At 36.9% G+C, this 23,470-nt stretch overlaps 3 protein-coding genes and 1 pseudogene across 3 annotated transcripts in view; 2 read left to right on the forward strand and 2 right to left on the reverse strand.

Moving 5' to 3' along the window:
- LOC105730302 (olfactory receptor 5A1) overlaps positions 1-23,470 on the reverse strand; it is a 181,425-nt gene that overhangs the window by 43,983 nt on the left and 113,972 nt on the right. The gene's annotated exons all lie outside the window — the stretch shown is intronic.
- On the reverse strand, positions 401-1,315 carry LOC105730314 (large ribosomal subunit protein eL8-like). The gene has a single exon (XM_064365502.1). It carries the CDS (start codon positions 1,273-1,275, stop codon positions 475-477), a length of 801 nt encoding a protein of 266 aa, XP_064221572.1. The 5' UTR covers positions 1,276-1,315; the 3' UTR covers positions 401-474.
- LOC105730291 (olfactory receptor 5A1-like) lies at positions 1,898-3,650 on the forward strand. Its single transcript, XM_012471392.3, has 2 exons — positions 1,898-1,903; positions 2,688-3,650. Exons 1-2 carry the CDS (start codon positions 1,898-1,900, stop codon positions 3,648-3,650), a joined length of 969 nt encoding a protein of 322 aa, XP_012326815.3.
- Positions 19,533-20,458, forward strand: LOC105730292 (olfactory receptor 5AN1-like; annotated as a pseudogene).

Consider the following 23,470-nt stretch of genomic DNA (forward strand, 5'->3'; position numbering starts at 1 on the left):
TTGCCTTCATTAAACCTCTTCAGGCAGATAACTTTTCTATTTAATGATTTCTTTTTCTTAATGGTGTCTGGGAATTCATCTGCTTCTCTTGGTCAGCAGAAGTTGCTTCTCCTGTTATCTTGATATTTTAAAAGACAAACCTCTTTGGAAAATCATCCAACCATCCTTTACTAGCATTAAATTCTCCAGTATTAAATTCTCCAGCTTTCATCTTCCTTTTGCTTTAAGCTGGCATATAATGTCTTCACTTTTTCTGGAATCATATTAGAGTCTATAGCTATGACTTTCATATAGCAATGCTGCACCCACATAAAAGTTGCATTTTCAGTATGAGATAAAAACGTATTTCACAAAAAGTATAAGAGTTTTATACCTGCTAGAGTAGCTGCAGTAACAGCTTCATGAATTTCCTTTTCTTTTTCTTTTTTTTTTGTTTTAATTATTTTTATTTACAGAAAACTCATCAGTGTACATTTAACCCAGTTTTGTGGCAAGTTCTTTAGCCTTTGCTTTTTCAAGCTTGGCGATGCGAGCCACAGACTTGGGACCCAGGACATTGCCTCCCCAGTGACGGCAGATCTCATCATATCTGTCATTGTAATTGGTGCGGATAGCTTCCACCAGCTTAGCCAAAGCACCTTTGTCTTCCGAGTTAACATGTGTGAAGGCGACAGTGGTGCAGGTCTTCCTATGGACTAGACGTCCCAGTCTTGCCTTCCCCTTGATAATGCAGTAAGGTACTCCCATTTTACGACACAGGGCAGGCAGGAAGACAACCAGCTCAATGGGATCCACGTCGTGTGCAATCACCACCAGCTGAGTTTTCTTGTTTTCCACCAAGGTGGTGACGGTGTTAACTCCTGCTCGAAGGACAGGTGGTCTCTTAGTGGGGACGTCCCCTTTGCCAGCCGCTTTCTTCTCGGCCCGGGCCAACAGCCTCTGCTTCTTTTCTTGTTTTGTCTCTGGTCTATACTTGTGGGCCAGCTTAAGCAGCTGAGTAGCTGTTTGGCGGTCCAGGGCCTGGGTGAACTGGTTAATCGCAGGGGGCACTTTCAGCCGCTTATAGAGGATGGCTCTCTGCCGCTGCAACCTGATATAGCAGGGCCATTTCATAAAGCGGGTGAGGTCTCTTTTGGGCTGGATGTCCTGTCCAATACCAAAATTTTTAGGCCTTTTCTCAAATAGTGGATTAACCACTTTCTTGGCCTCCTGCTTCTTCACGACAGCAGGGGCCGGAGCCACCTTCTTCCCCTTGGCCTTCTTTCCTTTCGGCATCTTGGGCGGCGGGAAGAGAGAGCGAATTTCCTTTTCTTTTGTTCACAATGGTCCTTGTGCTGGTTTCATTTATCTTAAAATGGCAGGCAACTGTAGTTACAGACCTCAATCTGTGATATATATCAAACAATTCAAACAATTCAACTTTTTCTTGTCATATCATGACAATTTTTTCTGCTTCTTGGGAGCACTTCCAGTGTCACTAGTAGCACTTTGTATGTGTCCCACGGTGTTATTCAAGGTTTATGATACTGTACTAAGCACAATGAAAAATATGTGAGAACCATGAAAGAGAACTTTTTACTGCTATATGCATTTTTTGGAGAGATGAATTTCCCACTTAAGGATGACTAGCCTCACAAACCACTTAAAGCAGATACTCTCAACACTTGAGCTCACTGCAATAGCAACAGGAAATAGTTTCAAAATTAATATAGCAGTAAGGTATGTACTACAGTTAATTATATATAGTTATGATTTAATACTGCATCTCTATGTTTGCTTATATTTCTTCATTTGTGAATGGTACCATGAGTGGTTAAGTGTCTGTATGTAACTTTTGATAAATTTTAACTTTTACAACAGTGTTAGGAGATGAGGGCCAGTGAAATGTGATTAGGCCATGAAGGTGGAGAGAATGGATTAATGCCATTATCAAGGGAGAAAGTTCATTATAAAAGGGGGAACTTGGCCCTCTTTTACTCTCTCTTTTGCACTCCCTTTGCTCTTCTGTCATGGTATGATACAGCAAGAAGGCCTTTGCCAGATGTTAGTCCCTTGATCTTGGAATTCCCATCCTCTAGAACTGAGCCAATAAATGGTCTGTTCATCATAATTTTTTTTTAAAAATTAACTTTTTATAATAGATCTTTGTATATTTTATGATAATAAATGATAAAATAGCCTAATGTCTGTATATATTTTATGAAGTTGTGATGTACATTTTTCTTAATATTTTTGATATTTCTAGGTTATGCAGTTTATCTGTGAGTTTTTTTCAAATTGTTATGGATCTCTAAAAAATTTTCCACTGTACTTATTGAAAAGAAATTCGTGTATAAGTAGAGCTGCATAGTTTAAATTCATGTTGTTCAAGAGTCAACTGTAGAAATGAAAGAATTTTCTTAATGTAGCATATCTTCAAAGTCTCATGTATTGTAAAACAGGAATACATGAAACTAAAACATTTTAGGTGGCATCATACTAATGATTCTTATTTACTGTCTTCAGCATAAAGCTATCTAAAAAAAATTTTTAGTAAATTTTCATGATTGTATATATGAAAGACACAAATTAACTCAACATTGATGATTCAAGTTTTTATATTTAGCCAGCTTCATGACTGAAAAAAATAGTGTTTCTTTTTTTACGGGGTGGAATAAACCCATTTCCTTCTCATTCCTTTTTCTCAGCAGTTGACACCAAGCAGATCCATGAACATAAGTGGAAACCCCACCTCTGTGACCATGTTTGTTCTCCTAGGACTCTCAGATGACAAAGAGCTTCAGCTCATCCTCTTTCTAGTCTTCCTGGCAATCTACCTTGTGACGCTGATTTGGAACCTGGGCCTTATCATCCTCATCAGGATGGACTCTCATCTGCACACACCCATGTACTTTTTTCTCAGTTTCCTGTCATTTATAGACATCTGCTATTCTTCTACCATCAGCCCAAGGATGCTTTCAGACTTCTTAAAAGATGAGAAGACAATTTCCTTCTTTGCCTGTGCCACTCAGTATTTTGTTGGGTCCTGGATGGGTCTGGCTGAGTGCTGCCTCTTGGCTGTCATGGCCTGTGACAGATATGTGGCCATTGGCAGTCCTCTGCAGTACTCAGCCATCATGGTCCCTGCTATCTGTTGGAAGATGGTGGCTGGAGCCTATGGGAGTGGATTTGTTAGTGGCTTAGTTCAAACAGTCCCTTGCTTTAATCTCTACTACTGTGGGCCAAACATCATCCAACATTTCTTCTGTAACATACCTCAGATTATTTCCTTGTCTTGCTCTAATCCCTTTATCAGCCAAATGACTGTTTTTCTGGTAGCTATTTTGGTTGGGTTGGGCTCTTTGCTTGTTATTCTTGTGTCCTATGGTTTTATTGTAGCTTCAATACTGAAAATGTCATCAACCAAAGGTAGTGCCAAGGCCTTCAATACCTGTGCCTCCCACCTAGTAGCTGTGACTCTCTTCTATGGCACAGCCCTTTCTGTGTACATGCATCCCAGCTCTAGCCACTCCATGAAGCAGGACAAGGTGCTCTCAGTATTCTATGTTACCCTTATCCCCATGTTAAACCCTCTGATCTATAGTTTGAGGAACAAGGCAATCAAAGAGGCCCTCAAGAGGGTGATAAATGGGGCAACACATTTACATTAGTAAGAACAATATTTGGGTAGATATTGCTATTGTTATAAGGAAGATAGAAGCAGGAATATGTAAGTGACTCTTTTTAGGTCACAAGAATAGCTAGGTAGAGAGAAAAAGTACAACTTTTACTTCCTGGACTTCTGGTACCATTGTGGTCAGCCACCACCAAGTGATCTGTTTGAGACAGTGTCACTGCCATTGAATACAATTTAAAAAGTCAGTTTCCATAATTAGAACCCAGGTAGATTAAACCCTAAAAGGTGATCATGTTTTTGAGAACAGAGGTTCTGGTAAATATTATATGTAGAAAAGTGGCAAGAACCTAGGATGCCATACTGTGTTTTCATTGTTGATTTTCTTTAACTTTTATTTTAGGTTCAGGGATACATGTGCAGATTTGTTATATAGGTAAAGTCATGTCACCCAGGTTTGTTGTACAGATACTAAGCCTAGTACCCAATAGTTATTTTTTCTGTTCCTCTCCTTCCTCTAACCCTGGACACTCACTAGGCCCCAATGTCTGTTGTTCCCTTGTTTGTGTTCATGAATTCTCATTATTTAGGTCCCACTTATAGGTGAGAACATGTGCTTTGGGTTTTCTTTTTCTGTGTTACTTTAGTATAATGGCCTCTAGCTTCATCCATGTTCCCACAAAAGCCATAATCTCATCCTTTTTTCATGGTTACATAGTATTCCATGGTGTATATGTTCACATTTTCTTCATCCAGTCTGTCTTTGATGAGCATTTATATTTCATGTCTTTGCTATTGTAAGTAGTGCTGCTATGAACATTCGTATACATGCATCTTTATGGTAGAATGATTGCTGTTCCTCTGGGGATATATTCAGTAATGGGATTGCTGGGTCAAATGGTAGTTCTGTTTTCAGCTCTTTGGGGAATCACCATACTGCTTTCCACAATGGTTAAACTCATTTATACTCCCATCAACAGTGCATAAGCATGCAGTTTTCTTTGCAACCTTGCCAGCATCTGTTACTTTTTGGCTTTTTACTAGTAGCCATTCTGACTGGTATGAGCTGGTACCTCATTGTGGTTTTAATTTGCATTTCTCTGATGATCAGTGATGATGAGCACCTTTTCATATACTTGTTGGCCATTTTTGTTTCCTCTTTGGATAAATGTACACTCAGGTCCTATGTCCAATTTAAAAATCAGGTTTTAATTTTTTTGCTATTAAATATTATGACTTTAAAAAATGTCAGGTATTAACTCTTATCTGATATATAGTTTCCAACATTTCTCCCCAATTTATAGGTTGCTTTTTAATTTTGCTGATTGCTTCTTTTGCTGTGCAGAAGCTTTTTATTTAGATGTAGTTCCATTTATTTATTTTTGCTTTTGTATTTTGAGCTTTTGGTGTGATATCCAAAAAATCATTGCAAAGGCCAGTGTGAAAGAGCTTTTCCCCTATGTTTTCCTATAGGAGTTTCAGGTCTTACATTTAGGTCTTTAGTCCATTTTGTGTTGATTTTTGTGTATGATGTAAGATAAAGGTTCAAATTCATTTTTTGCATGATAAAATCTAGTTTTTCCAGCACTATTTATTAAAGAGACTATCCGTTCCTCATTGCATCTTTTGGTGCCCTTGTAAAAAATTAGGTAACCATAGAGCCAATGATGAGGCAGCTAGTGAGCATTTCAGCTCCACAGAGTCTAAACTTGATTTTTGAATTTAAGTGAAGCAATAAGATTATTTGAGAGACCTCTAAAAGGTATTAACACAATGAAAATGCCTATGTGTACATCCTTATGTACATGTATAATCATCTTCATATAAAGTCTCAGAAGAGAAATTGTTGGGTCAAATGATGGCTGATTAGAAGCACTTTCAGCATGCCTCACCTACCTTGAAGAACCAAAACAACAATGATGCGTTAAATATATTATCCAAGAAGGAACATGGGAATTCAAAAGAAGAATTAAAACAGGCAGCCTGCATGGCCAGGAATGGTAAAAAACTGGGAGTGAATCCCCAGTATAAGAAAGGGTATGTGAATGTCTTTCTGTGGGTCCATTTTCCCACTGATGAAATTATACAATCTAGGATGTGGGCAAACACCTAGGCCCTCCCAATCCTTGAATCTAACTTAGGGAGTAGCTGGGATATTGTGAGAAGGAACTACTCCAGGGAGTGTCTTACTCTCTTCCTCAGACTTATGCAACTACAGTAAGGCATCATTTTTTATCTTAGTTCTTATAAAACTGTGCATGATCCTGGGAACCAACAACAGCAGTCTTAGGCATTAGGGAGACTTGGGTTGTGGCTTGCAGAACCAGGGCTTGAGTGGGAAAGTGCTGTCACAACCAGAACTGAGAAGCAAACATGGCAAGAACTCCAGCTGCTGGTTCTGGAACTGGGCAACTATCCCAGACATGAGCAGGATAATAATTGCTCTAGATACTTGGTACTAAGCTTGACAGTAGCTCCTGTGGCTTGGGGCTGAATTACAAGCTGGGTGAGAACTGCTGGGACTGACTAAACACCTTTTGGGACTGGGGCATGAGAGGGGCACAGCCCCCAACTCACTGGTCAAAGCAGTAACTACAGGGACCCGCACCATCCCCCCAGTGGCGGAACATCAACATAGCAGTGGTCACCTTTCGCCCAAGCATTTCTCCAGGGGACTGAGGACCATTCCACTCCCCAGTCACAGATGGTGCATGCCCACCCCATCAGGGAACCTGAGAGAAAGATTTCCTGGTTTGGGTCCACCCAGTTTAGTAACCCCATGAGACTGTAGGAGTCAGGCTTCTGGATGTTCCACAGCTCAGTCCACTGCCTGGGACACCTGAGTATTTCTTCCAGGGCACAAAGGTTGGCATACTGCTACCAGCTTGGCTAACTCCAACCTGCAAGTATCATCTATTGGCCTGGAGGTTGACTTGAGTAGTCTATTTCAACCACTTCCAATACAAAAGTACAGTGTGTGGAAACTAGAAGGACATTTTACTGCCACTGCCACCACCATCATCCACTACTCCCAAGCAACCCAGGAGCAAAATAACCCACTCACTTACCCAGTACAGTGCTATTACAATTAGCATCCTGGAACATCATTCAGAGGATACAGAACTGATTTTCCTGGATCCACCAACACAGATTTCAGCATATGCTTCCCCAGATCACAAAGATAGACATACTTAATTCACCATCACTTAATCTGAAGATGGATGCATCTGGCACTGAAACTGGAAATAACTGTAACCTAACACACTGAGGATAGCCAAATAAATCATACAGCATTTTCACTATTGTATACACCCAGGAGTAAAACCAGAAGGCTATGCCCAACCGAGTTGTCACATCTTTAAGAAAAAGTTTCTCCCCTAACTAAAGGAAATCAAAAATAAAAAGAACTGTTACACTAGATATGCAGAGAACAACCTAAAGACACAGGATACATGAAAAAGCTAGGTAACCCTCACACCCTCAAAACCACACCCTCAAAAAACCACAAAAATTCTCCAGCAATAAATGCTAACCACAAATAAATCCTCCAAGTTCCAGATAAAATTCAAAATATTGATTTTAAAGAAGCTCAATGAAATTCAAGAGAAATCTGAAAATCAGTACAAACAAATCAGAAAATCATTTTAAGATATGAAGAAGAAATTTGCCAAGGAGACAGATATCTTAAAAAAAAACCAGTAATCCTGGAACTAAAAATTTTACTGCAAGAATTACAAAATACATTTGAAAGCTTCAACAATAGGCTAGATTAAGCAGAATGAAGAATCTGAACTTGAAGATAGGTCTTAAAATATATTCCAGTCAGACAAAAAAAAAAAAAAAAAAGAATAAACAAAGCCTTCAAGACTTTTGAGACTATCTAAAATGACTGAAATTATAAATTATTGGTATTCTTAAGGAAAAAAGGTTAGGAAACCTATTAATGAAATAATGTATAACAACCTCCCAAGTCTATCAAGAAATTTAGACATATGGATAAAACACGCTCAGTGATCCTCAGAAAATACAATGTGAAAATGAGTTTGTCATGGCATATTATTATTAGACTGTCTAAAATCAAAGTGAATGAACAAATTCTAAAATTGGCAAGAGGAAAACATCTAGTCATCTACAAAGGAAACTACTTCAGAGTAACAGCAGACTTCTCAGCAGAAAACTTGCAGGTAAGAAGGTAGTGAAATGATACATTCAAAGTGTTGAAAGAAAAAACAAGCAAATTACAAGCCAATAATTCTATAAACAGCAAAAATTAAGCTTCAGGAGAAATAGTCTTCCCCAGACAAGCAAATACAAATACTGATAGAATTTGCCACCACTAAATTGGAAATACAAGAAATGATCAAAAAAGTTCTAAACTTGGAAGCAAAAGAATGGTATTCACCATCATGAAAACACAAAAACATAAAACTCATTGTTAATGCAATAATACAAAGGAGGAAGAGAAAGGAATCAAATGACACCACTACAGAATTTCACCAAACGAAAAATGAACAGTGAAAAAAAAATAAAGAAAAGAGAATGTATAAAACAACTAGACAACAATTAATAATATGACAGGAACAAAACCTCACCTATCAATACTAACCTTGAACATAGAAGAATTAAACACTGCATTTAAAAGGCATACATTGATAAGATGAGTTAAAAAAAACATGATTCAACCATAAGCTGTCTACAAGAAACTCACCTTATCTGTAAAGGCATGTACAGACTGAAAGCAAAGCAATGGAAAAAGATATTTCACACAAATGGAAACCAAGAGCAAGCAGAATTAGCTATAATTAGGTAAAACAGGCTTTAAATTAGAAACAATAAAAATGATAAAGGTCATTATAAAATGATAAAGGTAATGAACTGCCATTCACAATTGCTACAAAGAGAATAAAATACCCAGGAATACAACTAACAAGGAACGTAAAGGACCTCTTCAAGGAGAACTACAAATCACCGCTCAACGAAATAAGAGAGGACACAAACAGATGGAGAAACATTCCATGTTCATGGTTAGGAAGAATTAATATTGTGAAAATGGCCATACTGCCCAAAGTAATTTACAGATTCAGTGCTATCCCCATCAAGCTACCAATGACCTTCCTCACAGAACTGGAAAAAACCACCTTAAACTTCATATGGAACCAGAAGAGAGCCCGCATAGCCAAGTCAATTCTAAGCAAAAAGAACAAAGTGGGAGGCATCACACTACCGGACATCAAACTCTACTACAAGGCTACAGTAATCAAAACAGCATGGTACTGGTACCAAAACAGAGATATAGACCAATGGAACAGAACAGAGGCGTCGGAGGCAACACAACATATCTACAACCACCCGATCTTTGACAAACCTGAAAAAAACAAGCAATGGGGAAAGGATTCCCTGTTCAATAAGTGGTGTTGGGAAAACTGGCTAGCCATATGCAGAAAGCAGAAACTCGACCCCTTCCTGACACCTTACACTAAAATTGACTCCAGATGGATTAAAGACTTAAACATAAGATGTAACACCATAAAAACACTAGAAGGAAACCTAGGCAAAACCATTCAGGACATAGGCGTAGGCAAGGACTTTATGACCAAAACACCAAAAGCATTGGCAACAAAAGCCAAAATAGACAAATGGGACCTAATCAAACTCCACAGCTTCTGCATGGCAAAAGAAACAGTCAGTAGAGTGAATCGGCAACCAACAGAATGGGAAAAAATTTTTGCAGCCTACCCGTCTGACAAAGGGCTGATATCCAGAATTTACAACGAGCTAAAAAAGATTTACAAGAAAAAAACAAACAAGCCCATTCAAAAATGGGCAAAGGATATGAACAGATACTTTACAAAAGAAGACATACATGAGGCCCACAAACATATGAAAAAATGCTCATCATCATTGGTCATTAGAGAAATGCAAATCAAAACTACATTGAGATACCATCTCACGCCAGTTAGAATGGCGATCATTAAAAAATCTGGAGACGGCCGGGCGCGGTGGCTCAAGCCTGTAATCCCAGCACTTTGGGAGGCCGAGGCGGGTGGATCACAAGGTCGAGAGATCGAGACCATCCTGGTCAACATTGTGAAACCCCGTCTCTATTAATACAAAAAAATTAGCTGGGCACGGTGGCGCGTGCCTGTAATCCCAGCTACTCAGGAGGCTGAGGCAGGAGAATTGCCTGAACCCAGGAGGCGGAGGTTGCGGTGAGCCGAGATCGCGCCATTGCACTCCAGTCTGGGTAACAAGAGCGAGACTCCGTCTCAAAAAAAAAAAAAAAAAAAAAAAAAAAAAATCTGGAGACAACAGATGCTGGAGAGGATGTGGAGAAATAGGAACACTTTTACACTGTTGGTGGGAGTGTAAATTAGTTCAACCACTGTGGAAAACAGTGTGGCGATTCCTCAAGGACCTAGAAATAGAAATTCCATTTGACCCAGCAATCCCATTACTGGGCATATATTCAAAGGATTATAAATCGTTCTACTATAAGGACACATGCACACGAATGTTCATTGCAGCACAGTTTACAATAGCAAAGACCTGGAACCAGCCCAAATGCCCATCGATGATAGACTGGACAGGAAAAATGTGGCACATATACACCATGGAATATTATGCAGTCATTAAAAACGAGGAGTTCGCGTCCTTTGTAGGGACATGGATGAACCTGGAAAACATCATTCTCAGCAAACTGACACAAGAACATAAAATCAAACACCACATGTTCTCACTCATAGGTGGGTGTTGAACAAGGAGAACACATGGACACAGGGAGGGGAGCACTATACACGGGGGTCTGTTGGGGGGGAGGGGGGACAGCGGGGGGTGGGGAGTTGGGGAGGGATAGCATGGGGAGAAATGCCAGATATAGGTGAAGGGGAGGGAGGCAGCGAATCATACTGCCATGTATGCACCTATGCAACAACCTTGCATGTTTTTCACATGTACCCCAAAACCTAAAATGCAAAAAAAAAAAAAAAAAATGATAAAGGTATCAACTCAGCAAGGGAAAATAACAATTCTAAATAAGGAACTAGAAAAGCAAGATCAAACAAGATTCACTATTAGCAGAAAATAATGAAATAACAATGATTATAACAGAACTAAATGAAATAGACACTGAAAACAATATAAAGAATAAATGAAAGGAAAATATCAACTCAGCAAGAGAAAATAACAATTCTAAATAAAGAACTAGAAAAGCCAGATCAAATGAAATTCACAATTAGCAGAAATAAAGAAAAACAATGATTATAGCAGAACTAAATAGAATACCAAAACAATATAAAAGATAAATGAAACAAAAATTTGGTTTAAAAAAATAAAAAAATTGATAAACCATTAGTGAGACTAACCAAGAAAAGAAGAGAGAAGACCCAAATAAAGATAATCAGAAACGAAAAAGGAGATGTTATAAGTGATACCACAGAAATACAAATATGTATATGTATTTAACTTACTGTTATCAAGCTGTATTACCAACAAGCTGTGCTATCTTGGGACAATCCTTTACCTTCTCTGGCCTCGGGTTCTCCACCTGGAAATCAAGAGTTTATGCTAGACAGGGCGCGGTGGCTCAAGCCTGTAATCCCAGCACTTTGGGAGGCCGAGGCGGGTGGATCACGAGGTCAAGAGATCGAGACCATCCTGGTCAACATGGTGAAACCCCATCTCTACTAAAAATACAAAAAATTAGCTGGGCATGGTGGTGCGTGCCTGTAATCCCAGCTACTCAGGAGGCTGAGGCAGGAGAATTGCCTGAACCCAGGAGGAGGAGGTTGCGGTGAGCCGAGATCACGTCATTGCACTCCAGCCTGGGTAACAAGAGCCAAACTCCGTCTCAAAAAAAAAAAAAAAAAAAAGAGTTTATGCTAGAATATCCCAGATTCCGATATCCTTTCCAGCTCAAATGACTCCAAAGTTAGTAAAGAAAATCTACAGTCATGAGACCATCATCATAGACCATGGGGAAGTAGGGAATGAATCCAGTGGGGCATGGCAAAGTGGGGCATGAAATCTGCGGGGACAAAAACTCCATGACAACCATGACACCAGAGAGCAAGTACCCGGAATGTTTTCTCCCTCGAATTGGCTTTTCTCTATTCTCTGCTCTCAACAGCACATTTAAGAAGATCTTTTGCTGTGCGTGAACAGCCAGTTTTGTGGCCCAAATCACTCATCTTAGAGTGCAATGGGGCCCACCTGAAAAATTCATTTGTATAAGAAATAATTAATTTTAACCTTTGGCAAGAATTGTGTCTTTTTGAGGGATCTGGGTCAAGGTCACAGGGCAAGACTTAGAGGGAACGGTTGATTCTCTGATATCTCATTATCTCTCTGATTCTTTCAGTAAGCAAGGTCTATGGTCCTCAGTCTCTCCCATTATTCAACTATTCTCTCTTCTTTGCTTCCATTTCCTCCACCTAGGACTATCTTTGAGTTCCCTTTCTCCTTACAGAATTTTTCTGACTTTAACGAAAATAATAATCTCAACATAAAATTTCAAGTTATTACTCTGGGATGAGAAATAGGTGTTGAATTCCAGTTCTGCAATTTCTTAAGGATATGACCTTGACCTGTATTACTTTATGTGTGTTTTCTTTTAACCTGTAAAATGAGGATAATAGGATCATCGAGAGTTAAATAAGAAAGATCATAAAAAATAATTGAGAGCTGAATAAAAATAATAATTTACTGAGTATCAGGAAAATTTTCAAGTTCAAAACATGTTTTTTTCTTATTTTTCCCAATTTTCTCTATTTCAAAGACCCTTTTAATTTTTGCTCATATGAATTCTGTTTTTGAAATAATAATTTATTTAATTTTTATTTAAATACACAGCTTTGATTCATAATTTCTTAGTAGGAGCCAAATTGCATTGCTGCAAAATAATATGAGAAAGTACTCATGTACAATTCCATCAGACTCTTTGAAATACTTCCAACAGCTCTCCATTTTCGTTTTTGGACACCCTGGTGGTCTGGAGACACTAGCCTATGTATTGTAGAAATCAGAAATACCCACTCTAAACGCAGGTAGTGTTGGTCTAAGTATTCCTTTTAACCTTCTTTTATTTACAGTGTTTTCCATTCAACAACATTCCTGGCTTTATCCGATTCTGTATTCTGCACAATGCCACAAACTGACCATCTTCTTATTAGATCGGAATTGGAAAGGATTTCGATTACCTATATAAATCTAGCAAAATCCCCAACCAATATTTACATTAGTCACTTTTTCTTCTGTAAATTTTCTAGGGAGACGGTGAACACATGCAAGAAATGTAGTGAAAGAGAATGAGCACGTTCATCCTTTTTCTTTAGTTTATCGAAGTTTAAAAAGATCAATCTTCAGGACAAATTTTATAATAAATAAGAAAAACAATCTATAAGTCCTTGCTATTTTCTGGAAATGATGGATTAAATATAATATATTTAATTAAGGCCTGTATCACTGGAATGTAATAAAAATGTGAAAAATTATAGGGCAACAAGTTGATCAACAGTTTTTCATTGAACTGACCAATTATATTTATGTTTGGGGAATGTTGTCAATGACAGCTTATATTTTCAAATTATTTTTATTAACTATAACTCATCTTGGATAAACTCTCTGAGAAATTATATTGGCAACACTTTAATAGTAAATAGAAAGATTTCCAAATTCATAAAACAGCAATGAAAATAAAATAAACATAAGATATTGTTATATATACATCTAAATTTGGGTGAAAGAAACATTTATGAATGTGTTAATATCAGTTTCCATGGTGCTTAGCATTAAGTAGTAAGATGTTTCCACTAGTCCATATACTGTATGTAGTTAGTGGTCAGCTTAAGGGTATTTGGTGGTGGTGCAGCATAAAAAGAAGCATCAGGAATTTATAATCCAGCTGGGTGTGAGATAACACAATAATATAAGATAGAAGCAAACACAATCATTATTAATCATGTTCTTGAGTCTAGGCTTGGAGACAGTCTAATTTAGAAAGTAGTTTTATTAAGAACCTCTTGACACTTTGGTATTAATTTCTCCCTTTTTCTATTTTGCAGCGAGAAGTGGTGATGGGAATGATCATTGCTAACATGTATTGAACCTTCACTCTTTTAAGCCCTTCATGTCATTCAATACTTGCAACAACCCTACAAAAGAGGTAGTAACTATCAACAGATTCCCTTGTAAATGAGAAAACCGAGAGAGGTTAATAACTTGCTAAACATCACAGAGATAGCAAGTAAAATTCAGGAAAGTCTCTTGCTTATTCTCTCCACCCCCTACTAAATATTAAGAATTTTTGTGTCTTAATAATTGTAAATATAGGAGTTGTAGAAAATTGAGAAAATGCAGATAATGATAAAGAAGAAAATAAAAATAATACCACCCATTACTTTTAACATTCGGCATTATAGCTGGCTCATATAGGGGTGGAGGTGTATGTAAGAAAGAAAGTGAGAGAGATCTTATAAAGTAATTATTTTTCCAGAAAGGTAGAACCATTTTGTGCATGAATCAGTGGTAGTTTTTAAGAATTTTTTTAAAAATCATAAAGGCATTGCTACATTGTCTTTTAAAATATTTTTTGATTATTTTTTTCCCAGTTCATTAACTGGATTTCAAATCTGTTTTATGCAAGTGGATTTTTCTGTCATAACCAAGTTTACATTGTTTTATTATATATATTTTTTCCTATAGTTTCTATTTGGTGTTATATTTTAGAGGTATCTTTCTCATCTCAAGATTACATAAACACATGTCTATCCCTCTAATACTTTTTACCCATAGTGAGTCAGGTCTTGCAACTTGCAAAGAACACACAAGTGCATATTTCTTTCTGTAGAACCATTTGTTTTCTTCTGAATGTATACCCAGTAATGAGATTGCTGGGTTGAATGGTAACTCTGTTTTAGGTTCTTTGAGAAATCTTCAAATTTTCCACAGTGGCTAAACTCATTTACATTCTCACCAACAGTGTATAAGCATTCCATTTGCTTTGAAGCTTTGCTAGCATCTGTGTTTTTTTGACTTTTTAGTAGCCATTCAGACTTCTGTGAGATGGTATCTCATTGTTGTTTTAATTTGCTCTGATGATCAGTTATGTTGAGCTTTTTTGTTTTTTATGTCTGTTGGCTACTTCTATGTCTTCTTTTGAGAAGTGTCCGTTCATGTCTTTTGCCTATTTTTAAATACTTTTTTGCTTGTGCAATTGTTTAAGTTCCTTATAGATTCTGGATATTAGATCTTTATCAATGCATGGTTCATAAATATTTTCCCCCATGTAGGTTGCCTGTTTACTCTGTTGATAGTTTCTTTTGCTGTGCAGAAGCTCTTTAGTTTAAGGAGATTCCACTTGTTAATTTTTGTTTTTGTTGCAATTGCTTTTGAGGACTTAGCCATAAGTTATTTCCCAAGGCCAATGTCCAGAATGGTTTCCTAGGTTTTCTTCTAGGATTCTTATTGTTTGAGGTATTACATTCAAATCTTTAATTCATCATAAGTTAATTTTTGTATATGGTGAAAGGTAAGTGTCCAGTTTCATTCTTCTGCATATGGTTAGCCAGCTATCCCACCACTATTTGTTGAATAGAGAGTCCTTTTCCCATTGCTTATTTTTGTTGACTTTGTAGAAGATCAGTTGCTTGTAGATATGCTTCTTTATTTGGGGTTCTTTATTCTGTTCCATTGGCCTAAATGTCTATTTTTGTCCAGTACTATGCCATTTTGGTTACGGTAACATCATAGTATACTTTGAAGTTCTTTTTGGTTACAATTGCTTTGGCTATTTGGCTCTTTTTGGGTTCCACTGAATCTAAGAGTAGTCCTTTCTAGTTTTGTGAAAAATGATGCTGGTGGTTTGATAGAAATAGCATTGAGTCTATAGATTGCTTTGGGCAGCATGGTCATTTTAACAATATTGATTCTTTCAATCCATGAGCATGGAATGTTTCCTCCATTTGTTTGTGTCACCTATAATTTCTTTTAGCAGTATTTTTCAGTTCTCCTTGTAGAGATCTTTCACTTCCTTGGTTCTGTGTACTCCTAGATATTTTAGTGTGTGTGTGTGTGTGTGTGTGTGTGTGTGTGTGTGGTTATTGTAAATAGAATTCCATTCCTGATTTGGCTCTCAGCTTAAGCATTATTGGTGTATAGAAATGCTACTAATTTTTAGACATTGATTTTGTATCCTGGAACTTACTGAAGTCATTTATCAGTTCCGGGAACCTTTTGGTGAAGCCTTTACATATTTTTCCTAGGCGTAGGATTGTATTATCTGTGAAGGAAGACAGTTTGACTTATTTTTTTTTCCTGTTTGGATGCCTTCTCTTTCTTTCTCTTGTCTGATTGCTCAGGCTAACACTTCCAATAACGTTGAATAAGAATGCTAAGAGTAGGCATCCTTGTTTTGTTCCAGTTATCAAGGGGAATGCTTTCAGCTTTTGTCCACTTAGTATTATTGTAGCTCTGGGTTTGTCATAGATGGAGCTTACTATTTTGAGATATGTTCCTTCAATGTCTAGTTTTTTGAGAATTTTTATCATGAAGGAATGTTGGATTTTACTGAAAACTATTTTCTGCATCTATTTAGACAACCTTATGGTTTTTGTTTTTAATTCTGTTTATGTGGTAAATCACATTTATTGATTTGCATATGTTGAACCAACCTTTCTTTCCAGGACTGATGCTTACTTGATCATGGGGAGTTAATTTTTCGATATGCTTTTGAACTCAGTTTACTTGCATTTTGTTGAAGATTCCTGCATTGATGTTCATCAGGGATATTGGCTTATAGTTCTCTTTTCTCATTGCATGTTTTCCAGGGTTTGGTATCAATGTGATTCTGGCTTTGTAAAATGAATTAGGGAGGAGTCCCTCCCCTTCAGTACTTTGGAATAGTTTCAGTAGAATTGGTACCAGTTCTTCCTTGATTATCTGGTAGAATTCTGCTGTGACTTCTTTTGATCTGGGGCTTTTTTTTGGTTGGTAGGTTTTTTATTCTGATTCAATTTCAGAACTCAGTATTATTCTGTTCAGGGTTTCAAATTTTTCCTGATTCAAATTTGGGAGTTTGTGTGTTTTCAGGAACTTATCCACTTTTTCCAGACTTTGTAGCTTGTGTGCATAGGGGCGTTCATAATAGTCTTTGAGAATGTTTTGTATTTCTGTGGGATGAGTTGTAATGTCACCATTGTCATTTCTGATTGTGCTTATTTGGATATTTTTTCTTTGTTAATCTAGATGGCAGTCTAATCAATCTTGTTTAACTTTTCAAAAAAGAAACGTTTGGTTTCATTGTTTTTTTTGTATGGTTTTTTGGGCTTCAATTTCACTCATATTTTAGTCATTTATTCTGTTAGCTTAGGGGTTAGTTTTTGTGTCTCTAGTTTCTCTAGATATGATGTTAGGTTATTAATTTAAGCTCTTTCTAGCTGTTTGAAGTATGTATTTAACATTATAAACTTTCTTCGTAAGACTGCTTTTGTTGCATCCAAGAGATTTTGGTATTCTGTTTTTCTGTTTCTATTTATTTCAAATAATTTTTAAAATTTTTGCCTTAATTTTGTTACTCAAAAGTCATTCAGGAGCAAATTGTTTAATTTCCATGTAATTTTGTGGTTTTGAAAATCTTGATATTTATTTCTATTTTTATTTCACTGTGGTCTAGAGTATGGTTGGTATGACTTTGATTTTTTTTTTTTGTATTTATTGAGACTTATTTTATGGCTAAGACTGTGTTCAGTCTTGGAGTATGTTCTGTGTGCAGATGAGAAGAATGTATGTTGGTTGATGGGTGGAGTACTCTGTAGATGTCTAGTAGGTCCAACTGGTCACGTATGGAGTTTAAGTCCACAACTTCTTTATTAATTTTCTGCCTCTATAATCTGTCAAATGCTATCAATAGGGTGTTGGAAGTCCCCCACTATCATTGTGCTGTGGTCTAAGTCTTTCTGTAGGTCTAGAAGTACTTGTTTTATGAATATGGGGGCCCCAATGTTTGGTGTATATATACTTAGGAGAGTTAAGTCTTCTTGTTAAACTCTTTGTCATTATATAATGACCTTCTAACTTTCTTTATCTTTATTATTTTTTTTAACATTTTGGTTTAAATTCTGTTTTATATGATAAGGATAGCAACTCCTCCTCCTTTTTGTCTTCTGTTTGCATGGTAGATCTTTCTCTAACCCTTTACTTTGAGCCTATGGGTGTTACATGTGAGATGGGTCTCTTGAAGATAGCAGACCAATGGGTTTTGTTTTATTCACCCATCTTGCCACTGTGTACCTATTAAGCAGGATACTTAAATTTTTAAAGGAAATTTCTATTTGTTCTTTTGACACACATGTGTGTTATTACAATAAAAATGAATGTCTATAATAATTTTTACTATCTTGTAGTTAAAGTCTTTTTAAATTATTCATCTTTTTCAGATATTTTTTGGTTTGTTTACATTGGTTTATTCTCTCTTCTCAAGGAAGAACATTTGAGGCATAAAATGTATCCTATATGTATTATCTACTATGAATCTGCTAGTGAGCTCTAACTTGCTGATTGTATTTACAAAAAGAGTATTTTACTTCCATAGTATTGAAGAATTGAAATATTTACTTGGAATTTTTCCCTGGATTGAGACCCATCACAGTTTGATGCGGGTTTTCCACTGATACTCTGTATCCAAATCAAACTGAAGAAAAAATGGTGTATGTGGCTTACATTTTCATGGCCCTAGGTGGTGTGACCTGCATGGACACTAGGTCTGAATCTACATCTGTCTAAAGGCAATGATGCCTGACTGTCTATAGGGCCAATAATGTCTCAAAAGTTTCCTCAAGTCACCCTATAAATATCTAGCACAGTTCATATTTCTAGTCAGAAGAATATTTGTCATTTATGGTTATTTCTAAGCAATCCACAATAACACTAGCCAACCTCTATTGAACAATTGCTATGTATCTAATTGTGTGCTGAACATTTGTATGAGTTTCTATTCATAATCTTCTGAGTAACCTTATAGTTCAGGGCTTTTATTGTCTTCACTTTATTATAAATAAATCAAGTTTAATGTGTTTATGCCATTGCTACAAGTTAATAGATCAAAAGTATCTATTACAAGTTAATAGATCAAGAGGATATTGGAATCAAAACTCCACAGTCTGAACCTTTAGCCACGTTATTTTGCTGTTTCCCAAGTATCAAAAACACCCTAAAATTGCAACAATAGTTGAGGCCAAGATTGAGCCGTACTAGTCTCCTTTTGGAATGCTTTGTGTAAAGGCTTCCCTAAGAAGATGTATTCCATAACTGTATTGGGCACACATGCTCCACCTGCTCCACCAAAATATTATTAGAATTTGTGTTATTATTTGCCAGGCCAGTTTGGAGTTGTATTGCATATATTTTAAAAATAATTTAAAAATGATTATAAGTAGGATAAATCATTTTTCTTAAGAATAAAAGAAGAAACTTTATGTTTGGATGACAATTCAGGCCAGAAGGACTGTTTCAAATTTATTTTGGAAAGACGCCACTTAGGCTTTCATGATTTAAAGCAAAGTTACATAACTATTAGAGCCATTTCTAAAACCTATTATTTTAATTGATGATCACTACCTTATATATAATAATCTCAGCATTTTTATAGCACTTTTGCAAGAGTTGCTAGTCAACTTTTTAAATACCTTTTAAAATTCTCATAAGTCTCCATGAATTAATTGAAAATCTGAAGCACTGAGCAAACATATGTTGACAATTCAAGAAGAAAAGTTGAGTCTTTTCACCAGAAGGACAGTGAAGCATTTCTCTTTTTCCAGTGCTTGTTGGAGGAAAAGATGTACACATATAAAAATGGTAATGTTATTACTTCAACTGAGTTAGCAATCCATTCTCTTGTCTCTTTTCTGATACTAGGAGCACCTAGTCAATGACTAGGGGAGGAAATATTACAGAAATCACCCATTTCATCCTGTTGGTAGTCTCAGATTTTCCCAGAATCATAAAAGTACTCTTCATTATATTCCAAGTAATCTACATTACATCTCTGATGGAACCTATTTCTCATTGTTTTAATAAGGATGGATTCCCACCTCCATACACTGATGTAATTCTGCCTTAGTAATCTGTCCTTCACTAACGTCTGCTATGTCAGCTCCACAGTCCCCAGGATGCTCTCCAACTTCTTCCAGGAACAGCAAACTATTACCTGTTGGTTGTATTATTCAGCACTTTATCTTTTCAGCGATGGGGCTGAGTGAGTCTTGTCTCATCATGGCCATGGCTTATGACCGGTATGCTGCCATTTGTAACCCCCTGGTTTATTCATCCATCATGTCAGCCACCCTCTGTGTTTGCATTGTGCTGGGAGCCTACATGGGTAGGTTCACTTTATTCCAGTTGTGTGCTTTGCTTCAGCTCCCCTGCTGTGGGCCTAATGTCATCAGATATTTCTTCCGTGACATGCCCCAACTGTTAATCCTGTCCTGCACTGACACTTTCTTTGTACAAGATGTGACCGCTATATTAACAATAATCTTTTGAGTAGCAAATGTTTTAATTATGATGTTATCCTATGGCTATATTGGCACCTCTCTCATGAAGACCACTTCAGGTAAAGGTAGGTCCAAGGCATCTAACACCTGTGCTTCTCCTCTGACAACTGTTTCTGTTGTGTATACGTCAAGTATTTTTGTCTACTTGAGTTCCAGCTCTAGTGGCTCCTCCAGATTCAACAGATTTGCATCAGTTTTCTACACTGTAGTGATCCCGATGTTGAATCTCTTGATTTACAGTTTGAGGAACAAGGAAACTAAAGAGGCCCTGAAGACGCTGCAAAAGAGAAGGTACTGCTGAGGTCACAGATTCTCAGATTTCTGATAGATATGGCTGCCAGAATTAACTTTACCTATAATAATAAGCATATAAATGGATTATAAAAAATGTGTACTGTTTGTGGACAAACCTTAATTTGACCCTATGCCAACATGGACCAATAGCTTACTCAATGCCACAGAAACACAGTAATTTTACATCCTGGAAGTTCGTTATTTTCACCCTACATCAGAGGTGGACACATTATTGGTTAATCTATTTACAGTTGTCAGTGAAACGCAAGATGTAAAAACTTTTTGATTATTTTGGCATCTGAGAACAATGACTGCTCAATGTTAGAGCTCTGCACTTAGAGAAGAGATATCTGGCAGAGGCCCCAAGGAGTACAGAAACCTTGCCTTTCAAATATTCTGTTGCAGCATAATAAAGACACGATGGTGACCATTGATTATTTTGTGTTTCTGGAAATGTGGGAATAAACAGAGAGAGGGGATCTACCATTGGAAAGAAAAAAACTACATATTGGCCTCTTAGAGTGATCTGAGATAGCTAAGGTTTGTCTAAACCCTCTCTGATCATCTACTCAGTACTGATCATCTAAGTTTTTTGTCATCTCCTTACCTCCACCGCCTGTAGCCTAAGGAAGTAGGAGGTGATGTTAGTCATAAAGAGGGATAGAAAGAAAGATATGGTCCCTCCAGTGCCATTGACCTAGGAGTATGATGATTTACTTTTTTTTTTTTTGCATCTAAGGTCTAGTGAAGATTTATGATGGGAGATGATGTTCAAAGTTCATGTCACAGCCAGTAACAATATCTGCTATTGTGGACTCAGATCTTTCTTTCTCTCAGATTATATTCAGAAAATTGAGCTTGGTTGACATAGTCAATGGACTCACCCTATCAAAGTTTTTCAGATGTTTCAAGCATCTGTTCATGTTTCCTATGAGGAGACAGTGTGAATTAATTGCAATAAGAGAGTGACTGAAAGTTCAATGTTCAGAGACTAAGAACAAATATAGAAAAATAGTATACATTCTTTTTTTTTGTTTGTGTCCTAGAGTTTTATGTTTCTATGGGTTGTACAATAACTAGAATGACTGCACTTTAATGTTTTTCTATCCAGGAATATTATCCTTTCTGAGAAACAGACAAAAAGATATTAGAGAGTAAGGGAAACACCCATATGGCTAACCCAATAAGCCAAATTAATCCTAGAATTAATTTTTAAAGAAAGAAATCCTGCTCAATGGGTGGAGCATGGAGCAATGGACCTGGTCATCCACATTGTGTGAAAGAAGTGGCCCAAGATTGAACTATATGTACTGACACATGAGCAATATTGATTGGCCTGGATGGCTGGTAAGGGATGTGGAAAGAGAAAAACTGGAAAATTGGAGACAAGGAGGCCTGGGGCAGAGAAATGTGGATAAATATGTGGAAGTAGATATAAGCATGAAAAAATCTTTGTGTCTTATGTTGCTGCCTATCAAGATGATTTGCCACAGCAGAGAAACTCAACAACCAAGCAGACAGACTGACTCAACTAGTTGACATCAGCCGGCCTTGGTCATTGGCCACATGATGGGTTCATGATAATAAAGACCATGGCAGGAGAGGTAGAGGCTATTCATGTGCCCAACATCACAGGTTTTTATTTACCAAGGCTGATTTGTTACTGTTGCTGCAAAATGCCACAGATCGAAAGTATCAAAACTGTAAAAATTTCTAATCTAACCAATTAATGTATGAATTATGTGAAATATCCATCAAAATCACAACATATTTGCTTGTGAAAACCAAAAGATGGCTATAAAATTAATGCTGAAAACAGCAAAGTATATCCAAGATATTCTCGCCTTTACAAATGTCAATGTATTAAGAAGATGTTTAAGTGACATAAGCAAGATGCAGAGACAGATATCTCAGCTCTTATCACCCACGGAAAACAACTGGACAGCTATCTGTGAATGGAAATTGCTCCAGGAGGGCTCTGGAGCCCAGTTAAGAAGCTGCAGCAACACAGTGAAGAAAAGAGAATGAATGTGTTAGTCAGAGCTCTCCAGAGAAATAAATCTAAGTGGATACATAGAGGAGTTCATGAACTCCTTAAAATTGTTGGAAAAATATTCTGTATACATACATATTTTTTGATGAATGCTTTACATCATTTGGATTCACAACAAGGACCGTGAGATAACCACTCTGATAGGTCGAGGCTGTTATCTTGTAGGCTTTTTCTTTCTCGCATATCTTTGTGTTATCTACACAGAATTTTGTTCTTTTGTTTTAATATTTGTGTGTATGTGGAGTATTCTTGTTTCTTTTAAACACAGGTAAGACTAGACTTTCTCTGAATATACTATTCTACAACTCATTTTTTTCCACTAAAGATAACCTGCCATGTCAGTACATAAACATTTTTAATGTTTGCATAGTGTCCCTTCTTAATATTACTTAGAGTAGCTGTGTTGTATTTATTTAATCAGTACTCACAAACATAATGTGAGTGCAGAAACCAAAGGAAGAATTCACTGATTTGGAGAGAAAGATTGTGTTATGGCAAGTTAGAAGAAACAGAATATATGAAGGTGGAGAATTCAGAGGAACCTTTACAGCTGACCACTTTATGGAAAAAAAGACAAAATAAGGATTGGAAAACAACAGAATGTTTATGTTTGTTACCACCAAAGCTAAAAGCACAATTTGTGCAGGAGGAGTTACTGGTGCAGCTAAGGCTACCCTGCATTTATGCTCCAGTTTCCAGGACTCCACTCTATGCTCCAGCTTCCAGGACTCCTCTCTATGCTCCAGCTTCCAGGACTCCTCTCTATGCCAGAGACATTATCATAAAAGAGCAATAACAACAATAACAACAAAAACCCCCAAATAAAGGATGTAAAATAAATCATAATACAAGGCAAGGCCACATGTAGTCTAGTTAAGCCCACATTGAGGAAAGGTCCAGGGACGAATTTGGAAAAAAATATGCCATAGGCAACAGATAAGAGTATGAAGTCATAAAGGAAATAAT

The sequence above is a fragment of the Aotus nancymaae genome, unplaced genomic scaffold (assembly GCF_030222135.1).
Source record: "Aotus nancymaae isolate 86718 unplaced genomic scaffold, 86718_ANA_hifiasm-v0.15.2.pri h1tg000059l, whole genome shotgun sequence".
Classification (NCBI taxonomy): domain Eukaryota; kingdom Metazoa; phylum Chordata; class Mammalia; order Primates; family Aotidae; genus Aotus; species Aotus nancymaae.

Bases quoted from the DNA above. Each gene is read 5' to 3' on its own strand.
- LOC105730314 (XM_064365502.1), bottom strand. From the start codon at position 1,275: ATGCCGAAAGGAAAGAAGGCCAAGGGGAAGAAGGTGGCTCCGGCCCCT.